The following is a 22984-nucleotide window of genomic DNA, read 5'->3' on the forward strand; positions in this document are numbered from 1 at the left end:
TGTTAGAAACTTAGTCCCCAGTGCAAGTGTTTAGGGTGGGGCCAGTAAGGGATGTCAGCTTCTGAGGGCAGAGCCCTCACGAGTGTATGACTTATCAGTGCATTAATGTTGTTATCTCGGGAGTGGGTTAGCTATTGAGAGATTGGCTTTTTTGATGAAAACAAGTCTGGCCCCCTCACCCTCATGCTCTCTTGCCCTTCTGCCTCCTGTGCTGGGAAGACGCAGCACAAAGGTCCTCGCCAGATGCTGGCACCCTGTTCTTGGACTTCCAGCCTTCAGAACTGTGAGCCAAATAAACTTCTATTGATTATAAATTACTCAGTCTCAGGTACTCTGTTACAGCAATACAAAATAGACTAAGACAGGATCCCTGCTTGGTCCCCACCATGGGTGACTATGGGTATCAGAGGAGACAGTGTCTGTGGTGGGACATAATGAGCTACTAGAAGCTAAAATAACCCTAAGAGTCACCTGGTCTAGTTACCTGCCTCTAGGCAGGATGAGACTAAGTCATCCAGGAGTGGCCCTGTGAGCCAAACACAGCCAAGCACAAAATGGCTTCCATGTTATTGCCAAGGGGGCTGAAGAGTGGAAGAAACACTGTGACCCACCAGAGGGGACCTCATGGTCAGCAGGTGGCTCCATCAACACTTTCCAAATGTAATTCCTGCATCTTGTTCAGTGCAGACTCTGGCCGGCAGCTCTGGGAGGCCTGAGCATCTGCATTTCTGACAAGCTCCCAGGGAATGCCAGTGCTGCTGGGCAGTGGACCATGCTCTGAGTAGTCAGGGGCTCTGAGAGAGGCAGGTTGAACCCTGAGCTGGATGGCTTCCATGTTACCCAGCCAGAGAGCCGCAGGAGCCTCTTCAGAGCCCAGTGGTTTTAACTCATCCAACAAGTATTTTCTGAGCTCCTGCTGTGTGCTAAGGACAATGACTGTGTACCACCAGAGACGGGGGTGGCAGGGAGAATGCTGAAAGTGTGAATAAGGAGGAGGCATCACAGATCACGCAGATGAGGTGGCGAGGCCAGAGGATAAACCAGGTGAAGATGCTGACAGGCAGGGACAGCCCAAGTCCAGGGAGGCCACCAGAACAGGACAGGGCAGGACAGGGCATGAGTGTCCAGCCCAGCAGGGGCAAGAGCCCCACAGGGCGGGAGTTCTGCTGCTGAGTGGGGGTCATCTCCCCACCTCGGGTGGTGGAGCTCTGCAGGCAGGACCATCGCCCCTTGATAAAAGCTGAAGAGATGCTTTACTACCTCAGCTCTCCTCCAGAAGGGGGCCGCCTAACACACAATGCAGCATTAATACAGACTGAAGTGAAATTTCAAATCAAATGCACCCAGATGCACTGGCCATAGCCCTTCATTAAATGCAAGCACTTTTGTAATGGCAAAAGCAACAAACAGACCCAGACTGGTGAGAAGATACTGGCTTTTTTTTTTTTTTTTTTTTTTTTTTTTTTTTTGAGATGGAGTTTCAGTCTTGTTGCCTAGGCTGGAGTGCAATGGTGCAATCTCGGCTCACTGCAACCTCTGCCTCCCAGGTTCCCGTGATTTTCCTGCCTCAGCCTCCCGAGTAGCTGGGATTACAGGCACCCGGCACCATGCCTGGCTAATTTTTTGTATTTTTAGTAGAGATGGGGTTTCACCACATTGGCCAGGCTAGTCTCAAACTCCTGACCTCAGGTGATCCACCTGCCCTTGGCCTCCCAAAGTGCTGGGATTACAGGCATGAACCACTGCGCCTGGCTGACATTGGGCTTCTTTAGGAGCAAACCTGCATAATAGCCTAGGAAAGTGTGGGAGGGAGAAAATTCCAGACACCTTTCTCTAACTTCAATGCTGATGGGAGCAGAAAATGATGGGTTTAGTAAGTGAAGGCTACGACAAAGCAGCCTGAAGACTGTGGTTTGTTTTGTCTAGTTAGAAACCATAGTTACAACAAGCATTGCTTCTGTTCCTTAAAAGCTAAAGAACAGTAGAGTTAATGGAGAAGAAAACATCTTCCAGGTGGAAAGACAGGCAGATGGTCCCCCACCAAGAAGGCGAGGGCAGACCAGGGAATGAACAAGAGCCTGGTGCTGGGGCCGGGGGCTGTCCCGCCTCCTTGGGCAACCAGTCCTGCTGAGGTGAGACATGCACAGAGACACTGATTCTTTTTTTGAGATCGAGTCTTGCTCTGTCTCCCAGGCTGGAGTACAGTGGTGTGATCCCGGCTCACTGCAACCTCTGCCTCCCAGGTTTAAGTGATTCTCGTGCCTCAACCTCCCGAGTAGCTGGGATTACAGGCATGCACCACCATGCCCAGCTAATTGTTTTTTTTTTTTTTTTTTTTTTTTGAGACAGTCTCGCTCTGTTGCCCAGGCTGGAGTACAGTGGCATGATCTCAGCTCACTGCAGCCTCTGCCTCCCGGGTTCAAGCGATTCTCCTTCCTCAGCCTCCCAAGTAGCTGCAACTACAGGTGCCCACTGCCACGCCCAGCTAATTTCTGTATTTTTAGTAGAGACGGGGTTTTACCATATTGGCCCCGCTGGTCTTGAACTCCTGACCTTGTGATCCGCCTGCCTCGGCCTCCCAAACTGCTGGGATTATAGGCATGAGCCACTGCGCCCAGCTGCTAATTTTTGCATTTTTAGTAGAGACAGAGTCTGACCATGTTAGTGAGGCTGGTTGTGAACTCCTGACCTCAAGTGATTTGCCTGCCTCGGTCTCCCAAAGTGTTGGGATTACAGGCATGAGCCACTGTGCCCAGCCATGGTACTGATTTTTAGTCTAAGAACCAGACTGAGGAATGCTTTCCCCAGGAAAAAGCGAGCACATTTTAAGACAGAAAGGTAATGAGTGACTTCCTTGCCACTGTCCTTTGTTGATCTGAGCACTTTATGTGTTGTATCTTGTACTCAGTTATTTTTCTTCGTTAAGTTTCTGGAATGTGCTTGAAATATTTTTGTTACCTTGACTTTCCATGGAGGACAGCTAAATCCCTTTTTTTATTTTGAGATGGAGTCTTGCTCTGTTGCTCAGGTTGGAGTGCAGTGGCGCAATCTCGGCTCACTGAAACCTCCGCCTCTTGGGTTCAAGTGATCCTCCAGCCTCAGCCTTCCGAGCAGCTGGGATTACAGGTGCGTGCCACCAAAACTGGCTAATTTTTGTATTTTTAGTAGAGATGGGGTTTTGCCATGTTGGCCAGGCTGGTCTCGAACTCCTGACCTCAGGTGATCTGCCCACCTTGGTCTCCCAAAGTGCTGGGATTACAGGCGTGAGCCACCATGCTGAGCTGAGGACAGCTATATTTCTGTGATTTATATTTTCTGGAAACCTTGCTGTACTTTAGGATTACTGCCTGGTGACACTGAAAAGTGTAAGGAAGCCCTAGGAGAGGAAAGATGAAATAACTGAGTATGGGAAAGAGCTTTGGCCAGGGAATCCGGTCATCCGCCAAAATGCGGCACTGTTGTTCCACAGAGCCCCAACTCTAAAGCTGTTCGTATTTGAGGAAGTTGCCCAAAGCAGGGGTGTTCAAAGGATGAATCAGGTAGAATGTTTCATATTAAGGGAGAGGCAGCAAGAACATATTGCAAGATGTCCAAAGACAGGTCTACACCCCATGTTCAGACGCAAGAATTCGGAGCATTCATTTTGGGGCCTGAGCATCTTAGGTGAACCGGAAGGCTCATACCATCTCAGTGAAGTATCCTGTGGGTGGTTAGTGTAAAAGGAGAGAATCTGGTCATTCTTGGGGCAGAGAGTGTTAAATATTAATGAGCCATGCATGGAAACGACCAGGCCCTTGATTGAATTCGGTGGGATCAATTCTATTACAAATCCCAGGGCGATGAAATCAAAGTCAAAGAGGAGATGCCTGAGGCTGAAGCCCAGCAGGAGAGCATGCTGATTAATTGTTGATTAAGAGAGAAATGTGCCTCTAGAGGTCTCAGCCTCTCAAGAAGGTGAAAGGAAAACCGGAAACCTGGGGACAGGAGATTCTGGTGCACACTGCAGGTGGAAGGGGGCCTTCCTGACCCCAAAACCCACAGAGCACCCTGCTCTGAGTGAAGGATGAGTGAGCTGCCTCAGTGGGAATAGGCGCAGTGGGTGCAACTCAGAGGCCGCAAATCCAACCGTGCATTAGCGCCCGGGGCCCCTCCCACCCCATCTACTGAATCAGAATTCCTTGGGTAGGTGCGGGAAATCCGGAATTGGTATTCTTAGCAAGCTTCCCAGGACTCCAGAGCCGCCTGGCCCTGGCTGAACAGACCTGCGTTTGGGAATCAGGGCCTTGCGACCCAACACTGTGCCCAAGCCAAACCCGTTAGACTCAAAGGTCCCCCAAAACCTGGCGGATGGAGGGATTTTTGTGGACTCAATGTAGAAAAAAAAAAAAAAAAAAAAATAGAGAGCTGCAAACACTGGCTCTGCAGAGCCTGCTTCTCACCTTCCGCAGCCCCACTGCTACTTTGTTGGGGGAAGCCCCATTCCTGCTCTGCAGCGGGTTGCTGGGCCCTGCTGTGCATGTCACCTACTTCTATTCCAACTTCCTGGGCATTTTGTGGTAATGATATTTGAGGGAGAAACGCTGAGCTCGAGGCATCAGCGAAGGGGTCAGGGAATGTTAGATGAAATGGGCGTGATGCCACCCTGATGCTACCGTCAGCATGGGGACAGGAGATGGGGGTTGGGTCAGAGCTTGCCAAGCTCTCAGAGGACGAGAGCCCCAAGTAATGGAGGACGTCCTGAAAGGGACCAAGAGATTAAAGTATAACAGTAACTCCTCCTGTGGTGATGGACAAAGCGACAATGGGCTAATGCTGAAGGTCAACCTCCTAATGTGCACTTTGGAACAGTGAGGAAACATTCTATAGAGTTTTCCAGTCATGCCTTGTCCAGCTACTCTCCATGATCCCCTGTCCTGAGAACAGCTACAGCGGCCTTGTCTGCACTAGGTGAGTTGGGGGGGCGGGTTGCTTACAGCACAGATAAGCTCTAGGGCCAGACCTCCGGGAGGCCCAGCCACATGGCTCTGGGAAGGCTGGTCATCCCCTCTGTGCCTCCATTTTTAACCTGGAAAACTGGGAAAATCATGGCAGCTCCAGGTAGGGCAGTGATGAGGATTAAACGAGTTAACAGGTGTAGAACGCTTAGTATCTGGCATCTAAGGGCTTAGGTATTGAGTATCTGGCATTTAAGTTTTTAGCTACTGTTGGTGTCATTATTGAACTGTGTCTCCTGGTTAAAGCTGAGGCTCAAAAATAGGTGTCTTGGCCAGGCATGGTGGCTCACGCCTGTAATCCCAGCACTTTGGGAGGCCAAGGCGAGTGGATTGCCTGAGCTCAGGAGTTTGAGACCAGCCTGGCTAACACGGTGAAACCCCATCTCTACTAAAATACAAAAAGTTAGCCAGGCGTGGTGGTGCATGTCTGTAGTCCCAGCTATTCGGGAGGCTGAGACAGCAGAATTGCTTGAAGCCGGGAGGTGGAGGTTGCAGTTAGCTGAGATCGTGCCATTGGACTCCAGCCTGGGCGACAGAGCGAGACTCCTCTCCGAAAAACAAAAAACAAAAAACAGGTGTCTCTCCAAGCTGGGACAATCAATTCTGGTCTCCTGGAAATGGGACACTGGGAGCCTGGGAGCTGCTGGCTGTGAGTCGGGTGAAGGCAGCTTCAGAGAGCAGGCATCTGGCCCCCAGGGCTCAGGTCCCAGGGATTCTGGCTCCTGCCCTGCCTGGGACTTAGTTGTTGAACTTCCCCTTAGCCCTGCATCCTTCCAATAAGTTGTTTGTCTTAAGCCAGTGTAGAGTTCATTCTGTTGCTTCCAAAAGAAACTTCACTAACCCCAACCTGAGAAGGACTGAAAGGCTGAGAGCCACAGGAGGGGCTGAGTATGGTGGAGAAACAGCAGCGCATATCCTGGCCTAAGAGGGCTGAGGGAGCCCTGAACTCTGCCATGCTCTGGGTGCTGCAGCTGGGGTAGCTGCTACTGGCTCTACCTTGGCCTGTGTGCATCACTGGACCCCAGGGAGCTGAGGAAGGCTGCTTTCCTGACTTTTCCAAGCCTAGGATGGTTCTGCAGCTAAAGGTGTGTATGAGTATTGAACGCCACTGGCTGGGGAAGGGCAGGCACCACACGAGGAACGCCCCTGCTCGCGAGGGCACAGGCACCACTCCCGCATATGGAATGAATTCAGTCTCCAGCTTTGAGGTTTGCACAAACATGTATTTAAGGAACTTAAATGATACAAGACAAATGCTATCCTTTGCAAATCTTTAAACTTAAAAATGTGTGCTGCATACAGCTTTAAACAATATTTAAAGGATAGCTGAGCTGGAAAGCGTGCAGCTCTCTCTAAGGAATCCTGGCTCCTGGTGTGAATGACTTCGGCTGCCTCCCAGGGCCTTTGGTTACTGCTAGAGAATGTTGCTTCCTGGCAGGGTTTCCACCAAAATATTTGCCTGGGTGGAAAAAGATGGTTTTTGGAGAGAGATGTCCTTGTAGCCTTGTGGAAGGGACAGCTTCATTTTCTTTTCCTCAGAGAGGTGCCTAATTTTGGGAGGGCTCCAGCCTGGTTCTGTCCCCAGGTCACCAGACCCTAGCAGTAAGTACACTCTGGCCCCTGTCAACCAGAATGCTCGCCCTGTCATGTGGCACTGCTGTGGCTCCATGTTTCCCAAAGGTAAGGTCTCCTTCCGAGAGAGCACAGTGTGAGCTGTGTGCTGGTTGTGTGTCTTTCTTGTGGAGCAGCCAGGACACCGTGGGCACCACGACCCCCTGCCCCCAGGAATGCTGGCTCTGACGTCAAAGCTGCTTGGAGGCTGCATTGTCACGATGGTACTGTTGGGGACAGACCAGGACTTGAAAACGGAGATGTTTTAGCAGGGTGCTGAGAAGCCGTGTTTCACAAGCATTTCTTCAGAGGAAAGGTAGCTGGGGTAACTCCAAAGTCAGGGAAAAAGAACTTCCGATATAAATGTCGGAAAGGGTGATGCTGCCTTGGGTTGGGAAGTGGACGGCAGGGAGCATGAGCCTGCAGCTGTCACCATCTCCCCTTCAGGCAGAGCCTCTCAGCAAAAGGGGCCCCATCCCAGGCAATGCCATGAGCTCTTGGGAGAGCGTCCCAGGGCGCTGACCCTCACCGTGCAGGCTGGCCTGAGGCACTGGGCTGGAAAAGTCCTAATGACCCCATCCTACCTCCACTCTTCACCCGCAGTAGCAGCCCCTGAATGGGGCCTGCACCCACTGGGCCTTACGGTCACCACCCAGGAAGAGTTCCCAGTTCCTGTAGCGACCTCAGGTGTCAGACGTGAGGTCCTCCTGAGAAGTAACAGCTGCTCACATCTAGACAAAAGCTTCTTGGCGTTCCCTTTCCTTCCCTTTTCCGTTGCGCCATCATGCAGGTGCAGGCTGGCTTGGGTGCAGTTCGTGGCGGAATTAGCGGGATGCGCAGATTTCTTCTGGTTTAGTCCCCACATTATTCCACTGTGAGCATGAGCAAGGGCAATGCTAAATAGATGCTACAAAATCTACGGCGAGCCGCTGAGTTTATTCAGAAGGTTATGTTCTCAGCCTTTATTCCAGGGCCCAATTTTCAGGACAAGCCTTCGCGGAACAGGAGGAGTCCTCTGAAGAGAGCAGCGCGTGAGCAGAGAAACACGCACGGCTTGGTCTCGCTGCCCGGCAGCTGATTCCAAGGAGGGGTTGGGAGGGGCCGATTTCACCCTTCCCTAGCAAGACTCGGAGGAGGTTCTTCCTACACAAGAAGCCCACCTGACCGCCAGGGCTTCCTGGAAGGGAGCGGTGCTAGATGTCAGCCGGAAACTCCCCAGCCCAGGTATTCTTCCAGGTTCGGGCATAAGGAACCAGGAGGCTTTTATTTTCTATTAATCAACCTAGTTGGAAGCAGAGCCATTGTAAAGGCAGAGAGGTATTGATTACAGAATTAAAGAAGGAAAACGCTGCTTATACAATGTGCTGTTAAGCAGAAGCCTCCCCTGGCTACTTCAGTAAAATCCTCGGTAAGGATCGCCTGCAGTCACGGGCTGGCCACTTTCTATTGTACTAGCTCCCACACAGCAACATTTCTAGCAGCAGAAAAACAGGAAAACCGCTCTCCAGGGAGGTGTCCCTGTCCTGTCCTGGCCCCAAATTACCTGGCACCAGGCTATCACACTCCACCAATACTCCGCTGGCCTGGGTTTTCAGGGGTGGCACGATGATGGTTCGGGGGTTCCCCGTGCAGTGATTCTCCAGACTCCCCTTGGTGTCAAAGGCGTTGGCGTTGTTGTGCCCGGTGCGCTGCTGCACGGAGTAGGGGCTGGTGTTGCTGGAGGAGTCGGAGTAGGGGGAGTCGTGGACCGTGACACAGCTGATGACGTTTTTTCTCTGCTTGGAGACAGTGCTGAAAATGCAAAGGGAGAAGTCAGAGGTGGGAGAAGGCCATGAGGTGAGACACCCAACTAGCATTTCATGCCCTGGGGCAGGGGAGGGAGGCAGAGGGGAGAGGGCAGGAACAGGGCTTTTGCTCACCCTAACCCCCCTGGGGAGGCTGGGCATGCAAATGTCCCCTGTGTAGCCGGCAGCAGGGGGACATGTGAAGACATGGAGACGGGGCTGGTGCTGGACCCACAGGTGCTTCTGGAAACTAGGGAGTGCGATGCTTCCGGGCTGGCCTGGGCTCTTCCTGTGCAGCAGAGCTCAGCAGAGCTGCAGGGGAGGCACCTGCAGCCCAGAGCTGTGTACAACCCCCGTGGGCCCACCAGAACGGAACATCTGAGCAAGGAGAGAACCAGCAGGAACCCAGCAACCTGGGGACCTGGGTTAGGAGTAAACCTTGCTGGGAGAAGAATGTCCTAAGTTTAGGTTTGGTGCCTGTGGCCTGGCAAAGCTTATGCAGAAGGGAGCAGAATGTCCAAGGAATGGGATGCAGTGTGAGGCTCTGAGGAGGCTCCACCCACACAGCACAGTGCAGACGTGCCGTGGAGAATGCAGAGCTGGAGTTGACACCCTCTGCCTCCTTGCTTTGAGTGTGCTCTGTGGGCTGTGTGCAGGCCACTAGCACCTCTGCATTCCCCTTTTCAGGAGCCAGGCCCACCTGTGGCTTTTCCACTGCCTGGGCCAAGGATCAGGGGAGATGGTACTGTACTGGGGCCTGGTGGGAAGGCCCCTGCCACGTTGATGCTGGGTGAAAGCCACTCTTGACACCCTGGCCTTCGTCTTACATGTGGAACTTCATACAATAGGGAGGCACTGGCTTTGGATGGCTCTTGGCCAGCATGTTTGTTCAGAGATGTTCAAGTTAGTGTGGTTACTTTGGGAACTACTTCTGTCTGTTTTCAAACTCAGTGAAAGGCTGCTGGTATGATGGATGTGAAATTTATTGTTTATTGTGTGCTTCTATGAGGCTTTAAAAATGAGTGTGCATCTATTTTTATATATTGATCATTTATTTTTAAGAAATGAAAATTGCCTAGGCAAGCTGGTCAGTTCCCAGCTAATTGGATGAGAGAAGCCGCTGGTATTTATAGAGCCTCATAGAGTCACAGCCACCTCCGGGTATATTGCTTGAGGCCACACAGCCAGGTCAGGCTCTTCCCATGATGGATCTCCACCACTCTAGGGGCAGCAGGGAAGTGGGCAAGTTCCAGAGCCCACAGCAGCCAGGCAGGAGGGACAGAAGAACAGAGCCCTGCTGCTGAGCTACAGAAGGCTGGGGGAGCTGTGAGGTGCAGTTCCCAGGAGGCGCCGGCCCTGTTCCCCAACGCTCAGCGCTCCTGACATCTAGATTGGATAATTCTTCCAGTGGCTGGACACTGTCCTGGTTCAGGGTGCCTAACCGTGTTTGTGGGTGAGAACATGAACCTTGCAGTCAGCTATCTAACTTCAACATGTGCTGGTGACAGGGCGGTGGGCAGCTATTTAACCTCTCAGTGATTCAGCAGCCTCATCAGTAAAAGGTAGGTAACAATTCGACCTATATCATAGGCTTGTTTTGAGAACTAAGTGAGAAAGCACATGTGCTTTAAACGATACACAACACATGATAAGTATTCCATAATGGCTGCTATGATTCTTCTTCTTACAAGTTGTGTTACTTTATTTACCATGTGAAAACAGGTTTGCAAAAAACTTATCTAGGCAAAGAGAATTCTATCAGGGTGAGGACTTGCTGGAAAAGTTTCCTTTTTTCTAGTCTATGAATAAACCAGAAGATTGAAATGAAAGAAAATTAAAACTCATGATATCTTGGAGATCTATGCAGGGTACTACAGGGAATAGCTATACAAAGAAATATGTGTTTCTGCCCTCGAGGAGATTAAAATCTCAGTGGAGGACTGTATAAAAACATGACAAGTTGAATAGTAAAAGCTTTAAAATAACCAGTTAGAGAGAATAATGGATGTCACAAAGCCTCCGTGATTAACTGTCAGATGAATCGTACAGATGATAATTGTTAAGAACTCAAAAGAAGGTGAGGAATGAATTGGTTGCATATATTTATGGCTCTTCATGTTAACTTAAAGTAGATAAATTTTAATTAATACAGACCCACACCTCCCAGTTATGACAGTTTAAATGTGAAATGTCCATATGCTTGTTCCTCAAAAAGCTAAACACAGAGTTACTATACAGCAATTCCATTCCTAAGGACTGTACAGGACGGTACATGAATTACATCTCCATCAAAAACAAAGTCCAGGCCGGGTGAGGTGGCTCATGCCTGTAATCCCAGCACTTTGGGAGGCTGAGGCGGGTGGATCCCCTGAGATGACAAGTTCGAGATCAGCCCGACCAACATGGTGAAACTCCGTCTCTACTAAAAATACCAAAAATTAGCTGGACGTGGTGGCACGTGCCTGTAATCCCAGCTACTCAGAGGCTGAGGCAGGAGAATCACTTGAACCCAGGAGGCAGATGCAGTGAGTCAAGATTGTGCCACTGTACTCCAGCCTGGGCGACAGAGCGAGACTCTGTCTCACAAAAAAAAAAAAAAAAAAAAAAGCAAAAGAGATTGAGAGTCTTGGGCACTTTGCAGCTGTACATCAGGGCTCAGTAGAGACACCTAGAGAGTGGGAGGGCACTGACATCCAGTACAAGAATTACAAAGTGGGAGCTAGGTGTGGTAGCTCACCCCTGTAATCCCAGCACTTAGGGAGGCCAAGGTGGGAGGACTGCTTGAAGCCAGAACTTTGAGACCTGTCTGGGCAACACAGTGAGATCCTATCTCTACAAAAATAAAAACATTAGCTAGGCATGGTGGTGTGCGCCTATAAGTCCTAGCTGTTCAGGAGGCTGAGGCAGAAAGATGGCTTGAGCCCTGGAGTTTGAGGCTGCAGTGAGCTGTGGTCATGTCACTGCACTTCAGTGTGGGTGACAAAGAGACCCACACTCTAAAAAAAAAAATTAAAAATAAATAAAAATAATTAGGTACGGTGTCTCACATCTGTAATTAGCACTTTGGGAGGTCAAGGCAGGCAGATCATTTGAGGTCAGGAGTTTGAGACCAGCCTGGCCAACATGGTGAAACTTTGTCTCTACTAAAAATAAAAAATCCGCTGGGCATGGTGGCTCACACCTGTAATCCCAGAACTTTGGGAGGCCAAGGTGGGCGGATCACTTGAGGTCAGGAGTTGGAGACCAGCCTGGCCAACATGGCAAAATCCCGTCTCTACTAAAAATATAAAAATTAGCCAGGCGTGGCAGTGTGCACCTGTAATCCCAGCTACTAGGGAGGCTGAGACAGGAGAATCGCTTGAACACGGGAGGTGGAGGTTGCAGTGAGCGGAGATCGCACCACCACACTCCAGCCTGGGCGACAGTGAGACTCTGCCCACCACGCCCCGCCCCCGCAAAAAAAAAAAAAAAAAAAAAATCCTGGGTGTGGTGGCACATGCCTGTAATCCTAGCTTCTTGGGAGGCTGAGGTGGGAGACTGCTTGAACCTGGGAGGTGAGGTTGTAGTGAGATGAGATCGCACCACTATACTCCAGCCTGGGTGACGGAGCCAGACTCCGTCTTAAAAAGAAAAAAAAGATTGCTGTCTACCAATAACAACAAAAAACAGTATCTCAACATATTTTATAAATATAAATTAAGTTAAAAAAAAATTAGGAAGTGGGACTCCAGGGGGTCTCTGAGCTAGGAGGTAGGGAGGAGGGATCTGAGAGCAGGGAGACGCGGGAAGCTGAGGACAAGGAGGGAGCAGGAGGGAAGGAGAGCTGCCTTAACAAGACAAGGGCAGTGAAACCTGCAGTTGTCTTCTGGGATGAGCGATGGGGAGTAATGGGAAACAACTGGTTTGCTGCAGTCCCTTGTGTAGTAAGGGAACTCCTCCCACCGGGCACTGTTTCAAAGTGCTTGAGGGCCAGGGGAAGAGCTGGGAGCCATGACTGGGAGCAGCTGCTGGTTCCTGAGGGGTGGTGAGGAGGAGATGGCGCTGCCCTGCCCTTCACTCTCAGTTTCAGGCACAGCTACTCCTGAATGATGAACATGCCTCTGGTCATTTCACGAAACGCAGACATGTTCTGTTGCAGGTGCACATTCTGTGGGCAGAGGACTCCGGGTGAGGATGGAAGCTGACTCCCAAATGTGTCCCGGGAGCTGGCGCTGCAGTCCTAGCTCTGATGTTCCTTTACTGGTGTGGCTCTGGACAGTGTCCTGGATAACCTGTAACATCCATCCAGCTCCAACCTACTCCGAAACTCACTGAGAGAGATTACTCATGGCATTAAAGGAGCCATTGTGAGGATCTCTGAAAGATTCCTAGAGACATTTTAAAATAGGAATGGTCTAGCCCTAATCAGGGGAGGAAAGAGATCCTTTTAGTAGATGTACTTTACATATGGACCCAGATCTGGCAGGTCTTGCTGATCATATCTTCCTTAGGATCTGAGTAGTTTAGAAAATGAGAACTATTTTTTTAAAAAACAAAAAGACAAAAACACACACTAATTTTGGCAAAACTGTAATCTGTCCTCGAGTAAAATTCCAATTGGGCATATTTGGAGCTCTTCACTCAAATGTGGAAATTGTGGAGAAGCTTCAGCTTAACGTGAAAAAGAATTTTCTAACTAGAACTATCTCAAGACACAATAGCCACTTCATGAGTCACTGAGCTTCGTGTCACTGAAGAATGGCTTTCTGGCATGAGTCTTGTGAGAGCAGACAGCTTGGCCTGGGTGACCTGTGAGAACTGAGGGCCATCTACTTGATGGAAACCCAACAGGTAGTGAGCCTCCCACCAAAGAGACTGAAGAATCTGAATGTCAGCGTCTAGTTATCGACAAGGAGTGTGGGATAAAACCTTTATAAACCCTTCCCGGGTCCCATCCCTTTGTTGTAGCTGGGGAGCCCCTAGCTTAATGAGCAAATATGTACGGCACGGCTTGATGCTGATTTGCCTACCTTTTTGGATTTACAAGTGGCACATTTATTCGCAGAAGGTGAATTCATTTGCTAGCTGTTTTTCATCTCTTCCATTGTTAGAAAGCTCTGCGCTCTACCTGAACACACTATGCAGATTAGAGAACTAATGGGAAGCTGTTAAATGAGTCACTTTAGAAATGAGCACACATTTGAGATGACTACTGCAGATTCTTTAGGCTCGTATCTATCGATACTACGGGGATTCATCCCATGATTGCATCTAATTATTATTGACAGCTTATCAATCCCATTATGAGTTGGTTAATGCAAGTGAGAGAGAGAGCGATAGGAGCAGAATGAGAAATATTTGCTGAAATGGGCTTGAAAGAACATCACTTCTGAATAAACAACAAAGCTGTCAGAGTTCACAATTGCATTATGTTGTCATGGCAATAGATAATTTTCATCATTTTAAAATGATGAAAATAAATAAGTAGCTAAAAAGTAAAGAAATCCCTAAAGGAGAAAACACTGGGAAAAGATCAGATATAACCTGTGACCCCTTCCCTGTAGGGTCTTATCTGGAATGTGTCTCTGATTTCTATTTGCTAATCTGAGTCAATTTCATCCTTCAAGACCAGAGTCAAAACTCATCTCCTCCAATAACTTCTTTCACCTTTCTGATTTCATAGTCAATGCTATATGTTCTATTACTATGATGCTGATTAAGTACAGGTAACATTTATTGGATGCATACTAACTACGGCTTAAAGTGCCTTATATGTGTTATCTCCTTTAATCATCATGGAAAGATGATGTGGTAAAGAATATGACTACTTTTGGCTGGGCACAGCGGCTCATGCTGGTAATTCCAGCGTGCCTCCAACCAGAGTGCTCCTTCCTGATACCTGCTGACTTAGAGTCATCAGAGAGAAAAAAAAATTCTTCATTTTAATATGGCACATACATTCCATTCAAATGATTATTATTTTTAGAGGCAGGGTCTCACTCTGTCATCCAGACTGTAGTATTGTGTTGTGAGCAGAGCTCACTGCAGCCTCAAACTCTTGGGTGGAAGCAATCCACCCATCTCAGCTTCCCAAGTAGCTGGGACTACAGGCACGTACCACTGTGCCTGGGGAATTAAAAAATTTTTTTTTGTAGAGACAGGGTCTTGCTATGTTGCCCAGGTTGGTCTCAAACTCCTGGCCTCAAGTGATCCTCCCACCTTGGCCTCCCAATGTGCTGGGATTCCAGGTGTGAGCCACCATGCCTGGCTCCACCTTTCAAATTGTATTATCTGCATATTTATGTCTATGTCTACACGTGTGTATATAAACACACATATATCACCAGTAAGATCATTTTTTATATGACTACTTTCTAGAGAAATCAGAAACAGGGTCATGGAAGGAGCCAGGAGTAGTCACCTCGTCCTTGTCCCATCAGATGCAGCGGAAGGACGTGTTTGCTCTCCTTCCGTCTTCTTCTGAAGCCCAGTCTCTCTCTTCCCAACTGGCCTGGGTGATTAGGACTCATCTCTCCTAATCACCTTCAATCTATCCACTGAGCACCACTCTGCCCTATGGTATCCAACCCTCTCCCACCCCTCTTCCTCCCTCTTCCCGGTGGAAAGCAAGGAGCAAACCAGGAAGCTGTGGCACATCAGTGACAGCTTTGTAATGTGACAGCAGCTGGGGACAGTAGGGTGGAGTGTCTCTTCTTCAAAATACACCCCTAAACCATTCCACTCAACCCACTGGAGTGTCTTAAACGGAGCCCTGTAAAGAGGGTGTGGCGAAGTCAGCTGGACAAAAGATCCTTCCATCATCTCTCCAGATGAGTCACATGACTGAAGTATCTTTCAACTGGGGATGTATTGTACTCAAAATGGGGAGACACCAAAGTTCCTTCAAATGGCACTGTGTGTTTGGGTTCCTTTGTTCCTTCACTCAAACCTGATTCCCACGTCCCCATGAGCACGGCAGGAGATTGGCTGTAAGTAGCTTCTCAACCAATGGCAGGATGGAGCAAGCTACATGGTTATAGGTAGCAGTGGAGGCTAATCCCACTTTGGGATTTTTGCCCATGCAATAATAAATGAGTGTGTGTGGGTTTTGCTCCCTCTGTTAATTATTCAGGCCAAAGTAATTTGAGCAGCAGTTTATCAGTTTTCTAACCTTGCTTTATCTTTAATAATTTCTCTAGACTTTCAACTTAGTATAAAGAAGGAAAACATTTCGGGTCAAATTTTTTTAATATATAAACATGTTAAGAGTGACCTAAGTAACTGTTTCTATATCTAAAATACTGAGTGATATTTATGAATCATTTTTCTTAAAGTTTTCATTTTTGGTAACGGTGGCTGAAACAATGGCTGCTTACACAGGCACAGTGAAGTACAGCCTGCAGGAGGGCCTTGATGACCGAAGCAAAACAACCCACCTACCAGAAACATCCAGGTAATTCAATGAGTGAATACATGAGTGAATAATGGAGCTGGACAAAATCATTTCTAGCTGATCAGTTCACACAAGCCACTTTGGTTTACACACTTAAAAAACTACTCTCGGCCAGGCATGGTGGTTCACACCTGTAATCCCAGTACTTTGGGAGGCCAAGGCAGGAGAATTGCTTGAGCCCAGGAGTTCAAGACCAGACTGGGCAACACAGTGAGACACTGTCTCCAGTTCTTACCAAAAAAAATAAAATAAAATAAAAATTACCCTAATGACTAAAGGTTGTATGCTACAGCCTTTACAAGACCATTTCAGCGCAAGGTAAGGTTAGCAGGGGGTTCTGGATCAGGAGACATGTACCTATAAACCGTTCAAGAGAGTCCAGGAGAGAAAAGACGGCTTGTTCAGTATGTGTAGACAATTAAATGCTTTTCTAATCAAAATTGTCTATAAATATTTAAAAGAAGACCAGTTCTACTACTTAATCCTGGGGGACCCAGAACAATATCTGTTTGTCTCATCTTTTGGCCAATTCTCTAGCCATGACCAGAGTCCCCTAGTCCACAGTAATTCACTGAAAAGGAGTCCCTGGCTCCTCCCTGACCTTCCTACTTTTAAAAGAGCTGACTCCGCCCTTCTCAGTGCCATAGCTCCAGCACCCTAACAAATGCCCAGCACCAAGAGGGGGCTCAGTGGACAATACTCTAGACTCCCTGTGGCCCTGGCATGGTGCCCTGCACACAGTGGGTGCCACCACGGCATGGTGGTAGTCACGGGCGGGAGCAGGATGGAATTTGTATTTGTTGAATGAATGACTGAAATCAGTTATTTTTTGCCGGTTATTAAGTTTGCCATTTCTTCAAGAGCAATGCACCTGAGTCCCAACTCTGCTATTTAGAACCTTTATCAATTTGGTTGAGTCACCTACCTTTCCTGAGCCTCAGTTTCTTCATCTATCAAATGAGAATAGGAATACCAGCCTCGCGTGCCCCATCAAATGATGGAGGAGCTAGTGCGGGTGCAACATCCGGTGGATGTTTGCTATGATTCTCCTGTCTTTAGCTCAGGGTCTCCCAGCATCTGCCTGCCACATGCCCTGGAGTTCTCACGAGTGGAGCTGCTGGCCAGCCATCTGCTGTGCAACTAACAGTGCCACATACGTGGGGTCAGGAATAATGATTTTTGCCTTGGCTTTCTTTTAAAAATTCTAGGCTGTATCGTCTAGTCCTAGAGGTTTAGTGACACCCTCAATCAGGTCTAAAAGCCCCTTTGGTGGTGGAGGCACTGCCATCCCTCTGAAGGTCATCGGCTGCCTGATTCTGGCTGCCAAGCTGAGGCTGAGCCATGTAGGGGAATCAACTAGCATTTCAGGCAAAGTTACAGCACTGGCACTGGGGTAAGTAGCAAATAGAAAACGAGGCTGGGAACACAGAAGGTGGGAATCAACATGCCCACGGCACAGGAGAAATCAGGCTCAGGAACGAGGATGATCAACGTGTAGGAGGGAAGGTCTCCGTTGCTCCAGCTGGGACACAGAAGGGCTGGGGAAGCTCTTCAGCTGGAGAGGGACCAGGTGACCCCTCCATGTGGCTGCACTTGGGGGTGCATCCTTGTTTTCCCAGGACTGATGCTTCCCCTTGAGCCCCTCAGTATCTCCTGACAAAGCTGACCACCCTCATCTAAGGGGAGCTCCCTCCCCAACCCCCTTTCCATCCTGAAGCCCCTTTTGGATAAGCTCCTGCACAGGGCTCTTGATCCTGTTCACCTGCCTCAGAGGCTCTGACCCATCAATCCCCTCACTTGAATTTGCAACCCCACCTCCTCTACGGTGTAGACCTGCGAGACCTTTGGCCTTCAAAGCCCCCTCCCCTGCTATTCCCTTAAGCTATTTTCCCTTTGAGTCCCCCATGGTACTTTGCTCATTTTTATGGGACTGATACTCTGTTTTGTGTTATAATGATTTGTATGTGTTTCGTCTTGCTTAGTACCCTGCAAACCTCATGAGGACACAGACTGTCTACCTTATTTATGTAACACCTGCAGTTCCCAGCATAATATCTTACACTAGTGGGGCCAATAAATACTGACTGTGTTAAATTTTATGATAATTCTGACTTCTAAGAACAAGTAATCATATTTCCCCACATTTTTTTTTCTCATTCCAAAATGTAGTCACAATAATGTGATCACAATTACACAGTGGTTTCTCTATAAATAAAACAGCTACTGGTTTCTGTTTTATCCTACTCAGACTCAAATACACTTTCCTACCTTCTTGAGTGTGAAGACATTTTCTAAGGCAATAGCCATTGGATCTCTCTAGAGAACATTATTCTGGGAGCTCCCAGTCACAACTGCGGACAGCTGAAGCCTTTTGGATGACTCCCTAGCCTCAGTCTGCAGCTTCCCTATTCAGCCTGATGTGTCCGGCACATTTTCATGACCCTGACAGGCTGGCAGTCCCTGCCACTCTTCACTGCAGGATGCTGTGGGACTCAGTGACCACTGCTACTGTCTGTGGCTGTCCCTCACCTGTGCACCTGGCTCCCTCTCCTAGGTTTCTTTGAGTTGTTCCCATGAAGGTCCTCATCTGCTGCCCAGCCTCTTGGTTCTATCATTTCCTTCTGGGGGCCTTAGGGGCTGCCACGGAGGCAGGGACATGCTCTGGCTTTGCGTTCCGCTCTCAGCCCTGTCAGCTGTCTGATTGGTGGAGAGACGGCTCTCTCATCCTCCTTCTCAGACACGCTATTCAATTCTCTCCTGGGCACAGATGTTGAGAGTCTGTGTCAACTCAGATCTCATACGTTAGGAATGAGATTCCAATCTAGCTGATTGTCAGATTTTAAATTGCTTTTGCTTTCCTCCATTTGTGGCAAAGGGCTGGGCAAGGCTGCTAGGCCCTTCTGATGACCAAGGCTACCCACGTGTGGGTGGCTGCTCCAGGCCAGGCTTTGGTCTGGGGCTGGGCAGGGCCATCCCCTTTGTGAAGAAACCACTGAGCCCACGTGAGGACTGAACCGACAGTATTCCTGGGTGGTGGGGTGGGGCATTGTAGAGAATGGCCCATTGACTCCACTTGAGGCTGTCATTAAAAAGGGACCTGAGGCCAGTTCTGGACTAGGCAGCTGGGGAGTAAGGCAGTCCTGGGCTGCCAACGTATTCAGTGCTGTGCCTGGACCTTTGACCTGGGTCTCCTCTGGCACCTGGCACAATGCTACGGCCACAAGTGCTCCACTACATTCTTCTCCGAAAGACAATGACAATTAGGCTGTACCTAATTGGTGGGAAGAGGACACTTGAAAGAGACATGTACTAACCCCACCTGGAAACAAACTAAAACCACTGGACTTCATTATAAAGAGGGAAGGGACTGTCCCATGCAGGAATAGTTATAATGAGAATGTTTTCATCAGTCTCTCTATACATTTTGTAATGATTTCAAATGTGAGAATGTATTATCTAATCAAAGGATTTGTGATTACTAATTAGTTACACTGTATCCAATCAGGAATTAATAATTCGAGCCTAATTGTGAATTAGAGTTCACGTCCCGCTGCGGGATGTGTGCTGACTGGCAGTGCTGGGCTTGGGAGGGGCAGGCCTCCCTTCCCTGGCTCTCGGTCCCAATGCAAGGAGCCAGTAGGGTGGGATCATGAGATTTTGGGCTCTACAAGGCCACAGGGACTCTAGGGGTGCAGAAGGCCAGGAAGACAACTGTTCTAGAAGGGTTGCTCAGAACCTGAGCTGAGTGGCCCAAACAAAAACCACATTTTACTGAAGTCTGGCTGGGCAGTACAGAAAAAGAGGCTCTGGCGCCAGGGTTAATAGTTTTGTAAATATAATAAAGATTTCTTCCCTCTCCCCAGGAAGCACACAAAGACTAAAATGAATTATTATTACTTTGGGATAAACAGTAATGCTCTCTGGGTGAAGAGCCAACTGGCAATTTTGAAAGATTAGGTTAATCAGACGAAGGGAAATTTCTGATTAATTGGACAATTACTTCGTATTCTGAGTGAGCCAAGGCAATGTCAGAGAAATATCCTGACCAACTGGGAATAAATTCACTAGCTTGAGGCAGAGACTTTTAAACTTACAGAGGATGAAATACACTGGCATTGTGTGTCTGATTTTTATGGTCTCAAGTTCCCCAACTGTATAGGGCCTATAATTATTTTTTAAGACCAAAGTGATTCAACATTATTTTGGTTTTAAACAATTATGGAAAACCTGTTTGACATTCTGTTGAAATAACTTTAGGACCACAGTAGATGGCAAAACCAAACTTTACGGGTCAGAAGAGAGGGATCCTTATGTTTGATGATGGAAGATGGTCAGACCCACACACAATGCAAACCCTCCCGGCTCCTTCCTGGAAGGCTAAGGTGGCACCGCCTCACCTGGTGGGGGCGTGTTTCTGTTCCTCCTCCTCGTCCGTGTCACTGCTGATGGTGATGACGCTGACCGTGGGGCTGGGGGTGTCGGGAATGACAATTGTCTGCCGCTGCCGCTCCCGGGTGGTGCTGGAGGCCACGTCGCCCCACCCACAGGTGACCGAGGTGCTGCAGGCCGGGCTACTGTGCACCATGGCGCAGCGGGGAGGTGTGTTCTCCTTGACACGCTTGGATCGCTGTGGGGAGCTGATGGCCTGAGAGGAGGACACCTCACAGGTGGAGACGTTTCTGTAATGAGAAAACCACACTTGCACACAGAGGAAGGTCAGGCCCCACAAGTCCTTCGAAGGAGCCCAATTGCCTAGAAACACCTGCTTTGCCAAATCTCTGTAAAACAAGTCAGCGGCTGGACAATGAGTCTCCATCTGTGACTGGGAATGGGATCATTCAGTAAGCGGCTACACAGCCTTCTCTGGGCTCTGGTTTGGATCTACATGCCTGCTCCCAGCAGGACAAAGCGAGCAGCCAGGGCTTTCCGAGCAGGGAGGGGGCTCTTGTGCTCCAGTCTCTACCGGGTCTTGTAGGAGCAGATGTCATGCCAGGATTCCAATTGTGTTTGCTCCAACACAGTCCCTTGCCTTCAGGGTCAAGGCCCTACTTCTGAGCTCTGTCTTGTGTCATCCCTTCAAAGGTACTTAAGTCTTGTTCTGGGGGTGGTGGAAGAACTGGTGTTTGCCACATCAAGCTTTGGTTTCCTTGCTAATGGTTATCCTACTGAAACATTTATTCCTTAAGAGTTTCAGGATCTATTTATTTTATTTTATTTTTGAGACAGAGTCTCGTTCTGTGGCCCAGGCTGGAGTGCAGTGACGCGATCTCAGCTCACTGCAAGCTCCGCCTCCTGGGTTCACGCCATTCTCCTGCCTCAGCCTCCTGAGTAGCTGGGACTACAGGCACCAGCCACCACGCCTGGCTAATCTTTTGTATTTTTAGTAGAGACGGGTTTCACGGTGTTAGCCAGGATGGTCTCGATCTCCTGACCTTGTGATCCACCCGCCTCGGCCTCCCAAAGTGCTGGGATTACAGGCTTGAGCCACTGCGCCCGGCCAAGAGTTTCAGGATCTAAAGGACCTAACCTTGGTGACTAATGGTTCAGTTTTCCTTCTCTCCTCCTCTGGAAAAAGAACATGACCATCAAAAGTATTTGTGTGCATATAATTGCTAAAAACCTTAAAAATGATTTTTCTGGATTTTGTCTCGTGGAGCGTCATGGGAGGCTCAGTCTAAATTGTAATAGAAAATTCGGAAAAGTGTAAGAGGAAAAAACACTCTTAAAAAGAGACCTTTTAATCTTAATTTTGATCAACTTGAAATTCCTTACCAAATTAACCAATGTGATTTTTGGTAACTTTAGGGGAAAAATACTTTCTCCCCTCCCCATTAGATCCTCACTGACTCTGGCACAGGCTGAACATCTTTTATCTGAAATGCTTGGTCCAGAAGTGTTTTGGATTTTTGTTTTTTTTCAGATTTTGGAATATTTGCATATACATAATGAGATATCTTGGGGATGAAACCCAAGTCTAAATACAAAATTCTTCTGTATAGCCTGAGGTCATTTTATACATTATTTTAAAATAATTTTGTGCATAAAACAAAGTTTTCACTGAGACCACATGTCAGGTGTGGAATTTTCCACTTATGGCATCATGTCAATCCACAAAAAGTTCTGATTTTGGGACAATTTTGCATTTCTGGATTAGGGATGCTCAACCTGTAGTATCTATGCAGTGAGGGACTAACGCCAATGTATAATGAAACTCAGACTTTTATATGTCTTTAGAGATTCTAGCACCTTCTAGCTAAAGGGATGGCAGTAAAATGAAAATAATTCAATAAAGGTGGACTTATTTTTCTATCTAGCTAGTGCCAGATACATTGCTTGCTCCTTCCTAGGGACTGGTAATACGTTTCACTGGTAAGACTGTACCATTGTTTGTACTTACTATAAACCTATGTGTTTGTTGTTGCTAATACATTACGATTTTAAGATTATGTTTTTCACTACCAATGGTTTTAATATCTCCACTTGGCATTGTTAAGGAAAAGTATGCCTGGCCACATCGCCAACAAGGGAGAGACTACTGGTCTTTCAGACTGTTTTGCCTAAGGCATTGGTCTTAAAAATAAGCAAATACATAACTTTCGCTATAATTATATCGATCTTGAAATGTACTGGCAATGAGCCTTCATGAGGCCAGCTGGGTGGTGAGTAGACAAAAAGGAGGGTCTTGCTAAACAGCTTGGGAGGCTAAGGGTTCTTACTGCCCCTACTCAGCCAAGGTGAACCACAAAGATGCTAAGCTCAGTCCTAGGACAGACTAGTGTTCCATGTGACCTTGCTGGGCGTGACAGCCCATGAGGATCGAGACAGTGGACTTTGTTGCCACCCAGTCTAATAATGACATGGGTGAGCTGTCACAAGGCTGCCACACAAAAGTGTTCTGGAAAGCTGCCAATGATCTGAGATAAATTTTCCTGAGTCGTCAGAAACACCCAAATAAGGAATCTTGAAGGATGACAACTTCAGCCCTTGGATGAATTTTTGAATGAGAATGAAAAGAAGAAGGCCTAGTTTCTGGTATCCGGTTATATGAGGAAGCAGAAAACCAAAACCACTAGACATTTTTTAAACCGGATTTCTCTTGATTAACTTATCACAAATAAGCAATTAAGCACCTCAAAGCTGTGCCATTAGGAAGAGATGTAGGA

The 22984-nt window shown here is 48.2% G+C and overlaps 1 protein-coding gene across 9 annotated transcripts in view; it reads right to left on the minus strand.

Moving 5' to 3' along the window:
* The window catches only part of HIPK2 (homeodomain interacting protein kinase 2), a 217994-nt gene that overhangs the window by 14044 nt on the left and 180966 nt on the right, over nt 1–22984 (minus strand). For 8 of the 9 annotated variants that reach the window (XM_023184942.1, XM_023184939.1, XM_023184941.1 and 5 more), the window contains exons 12-13: nt 20219–20500; nt 8149–8396 (exon numbers count right to left, since the gene is read on the minus strand). In XM_023184942.1, coding sequence (XP_023040710.1) covers nt 8149–8396; nt 20219–20500 — 530 coding nt within the window. Of the gene's footprint in view, nt 1–6255; nt 7888–8148; nt 8397–20218; nt 20501–22984 lie in introns of those variants that run through there. The other variant, XM_023184943.1, reaches the window with a different exon arrangement.

The sequence above is a fragment of the Piliocolobus tephrosceles genome, chromosome 8 (genome assembly GCF_002776525.5).
Source record: "Piliocolobus tephrosceles isolate RC106 chromosome 8, ASM277652v3, whole genome shotgun sequence".
Classification (NCBI taxonomy): Eukaryota; Metazoa; Chordata; class Mammalia; order Primates; family Cercopithecidae; genus Piliocolobus; species Piliocolobus tephrosceles.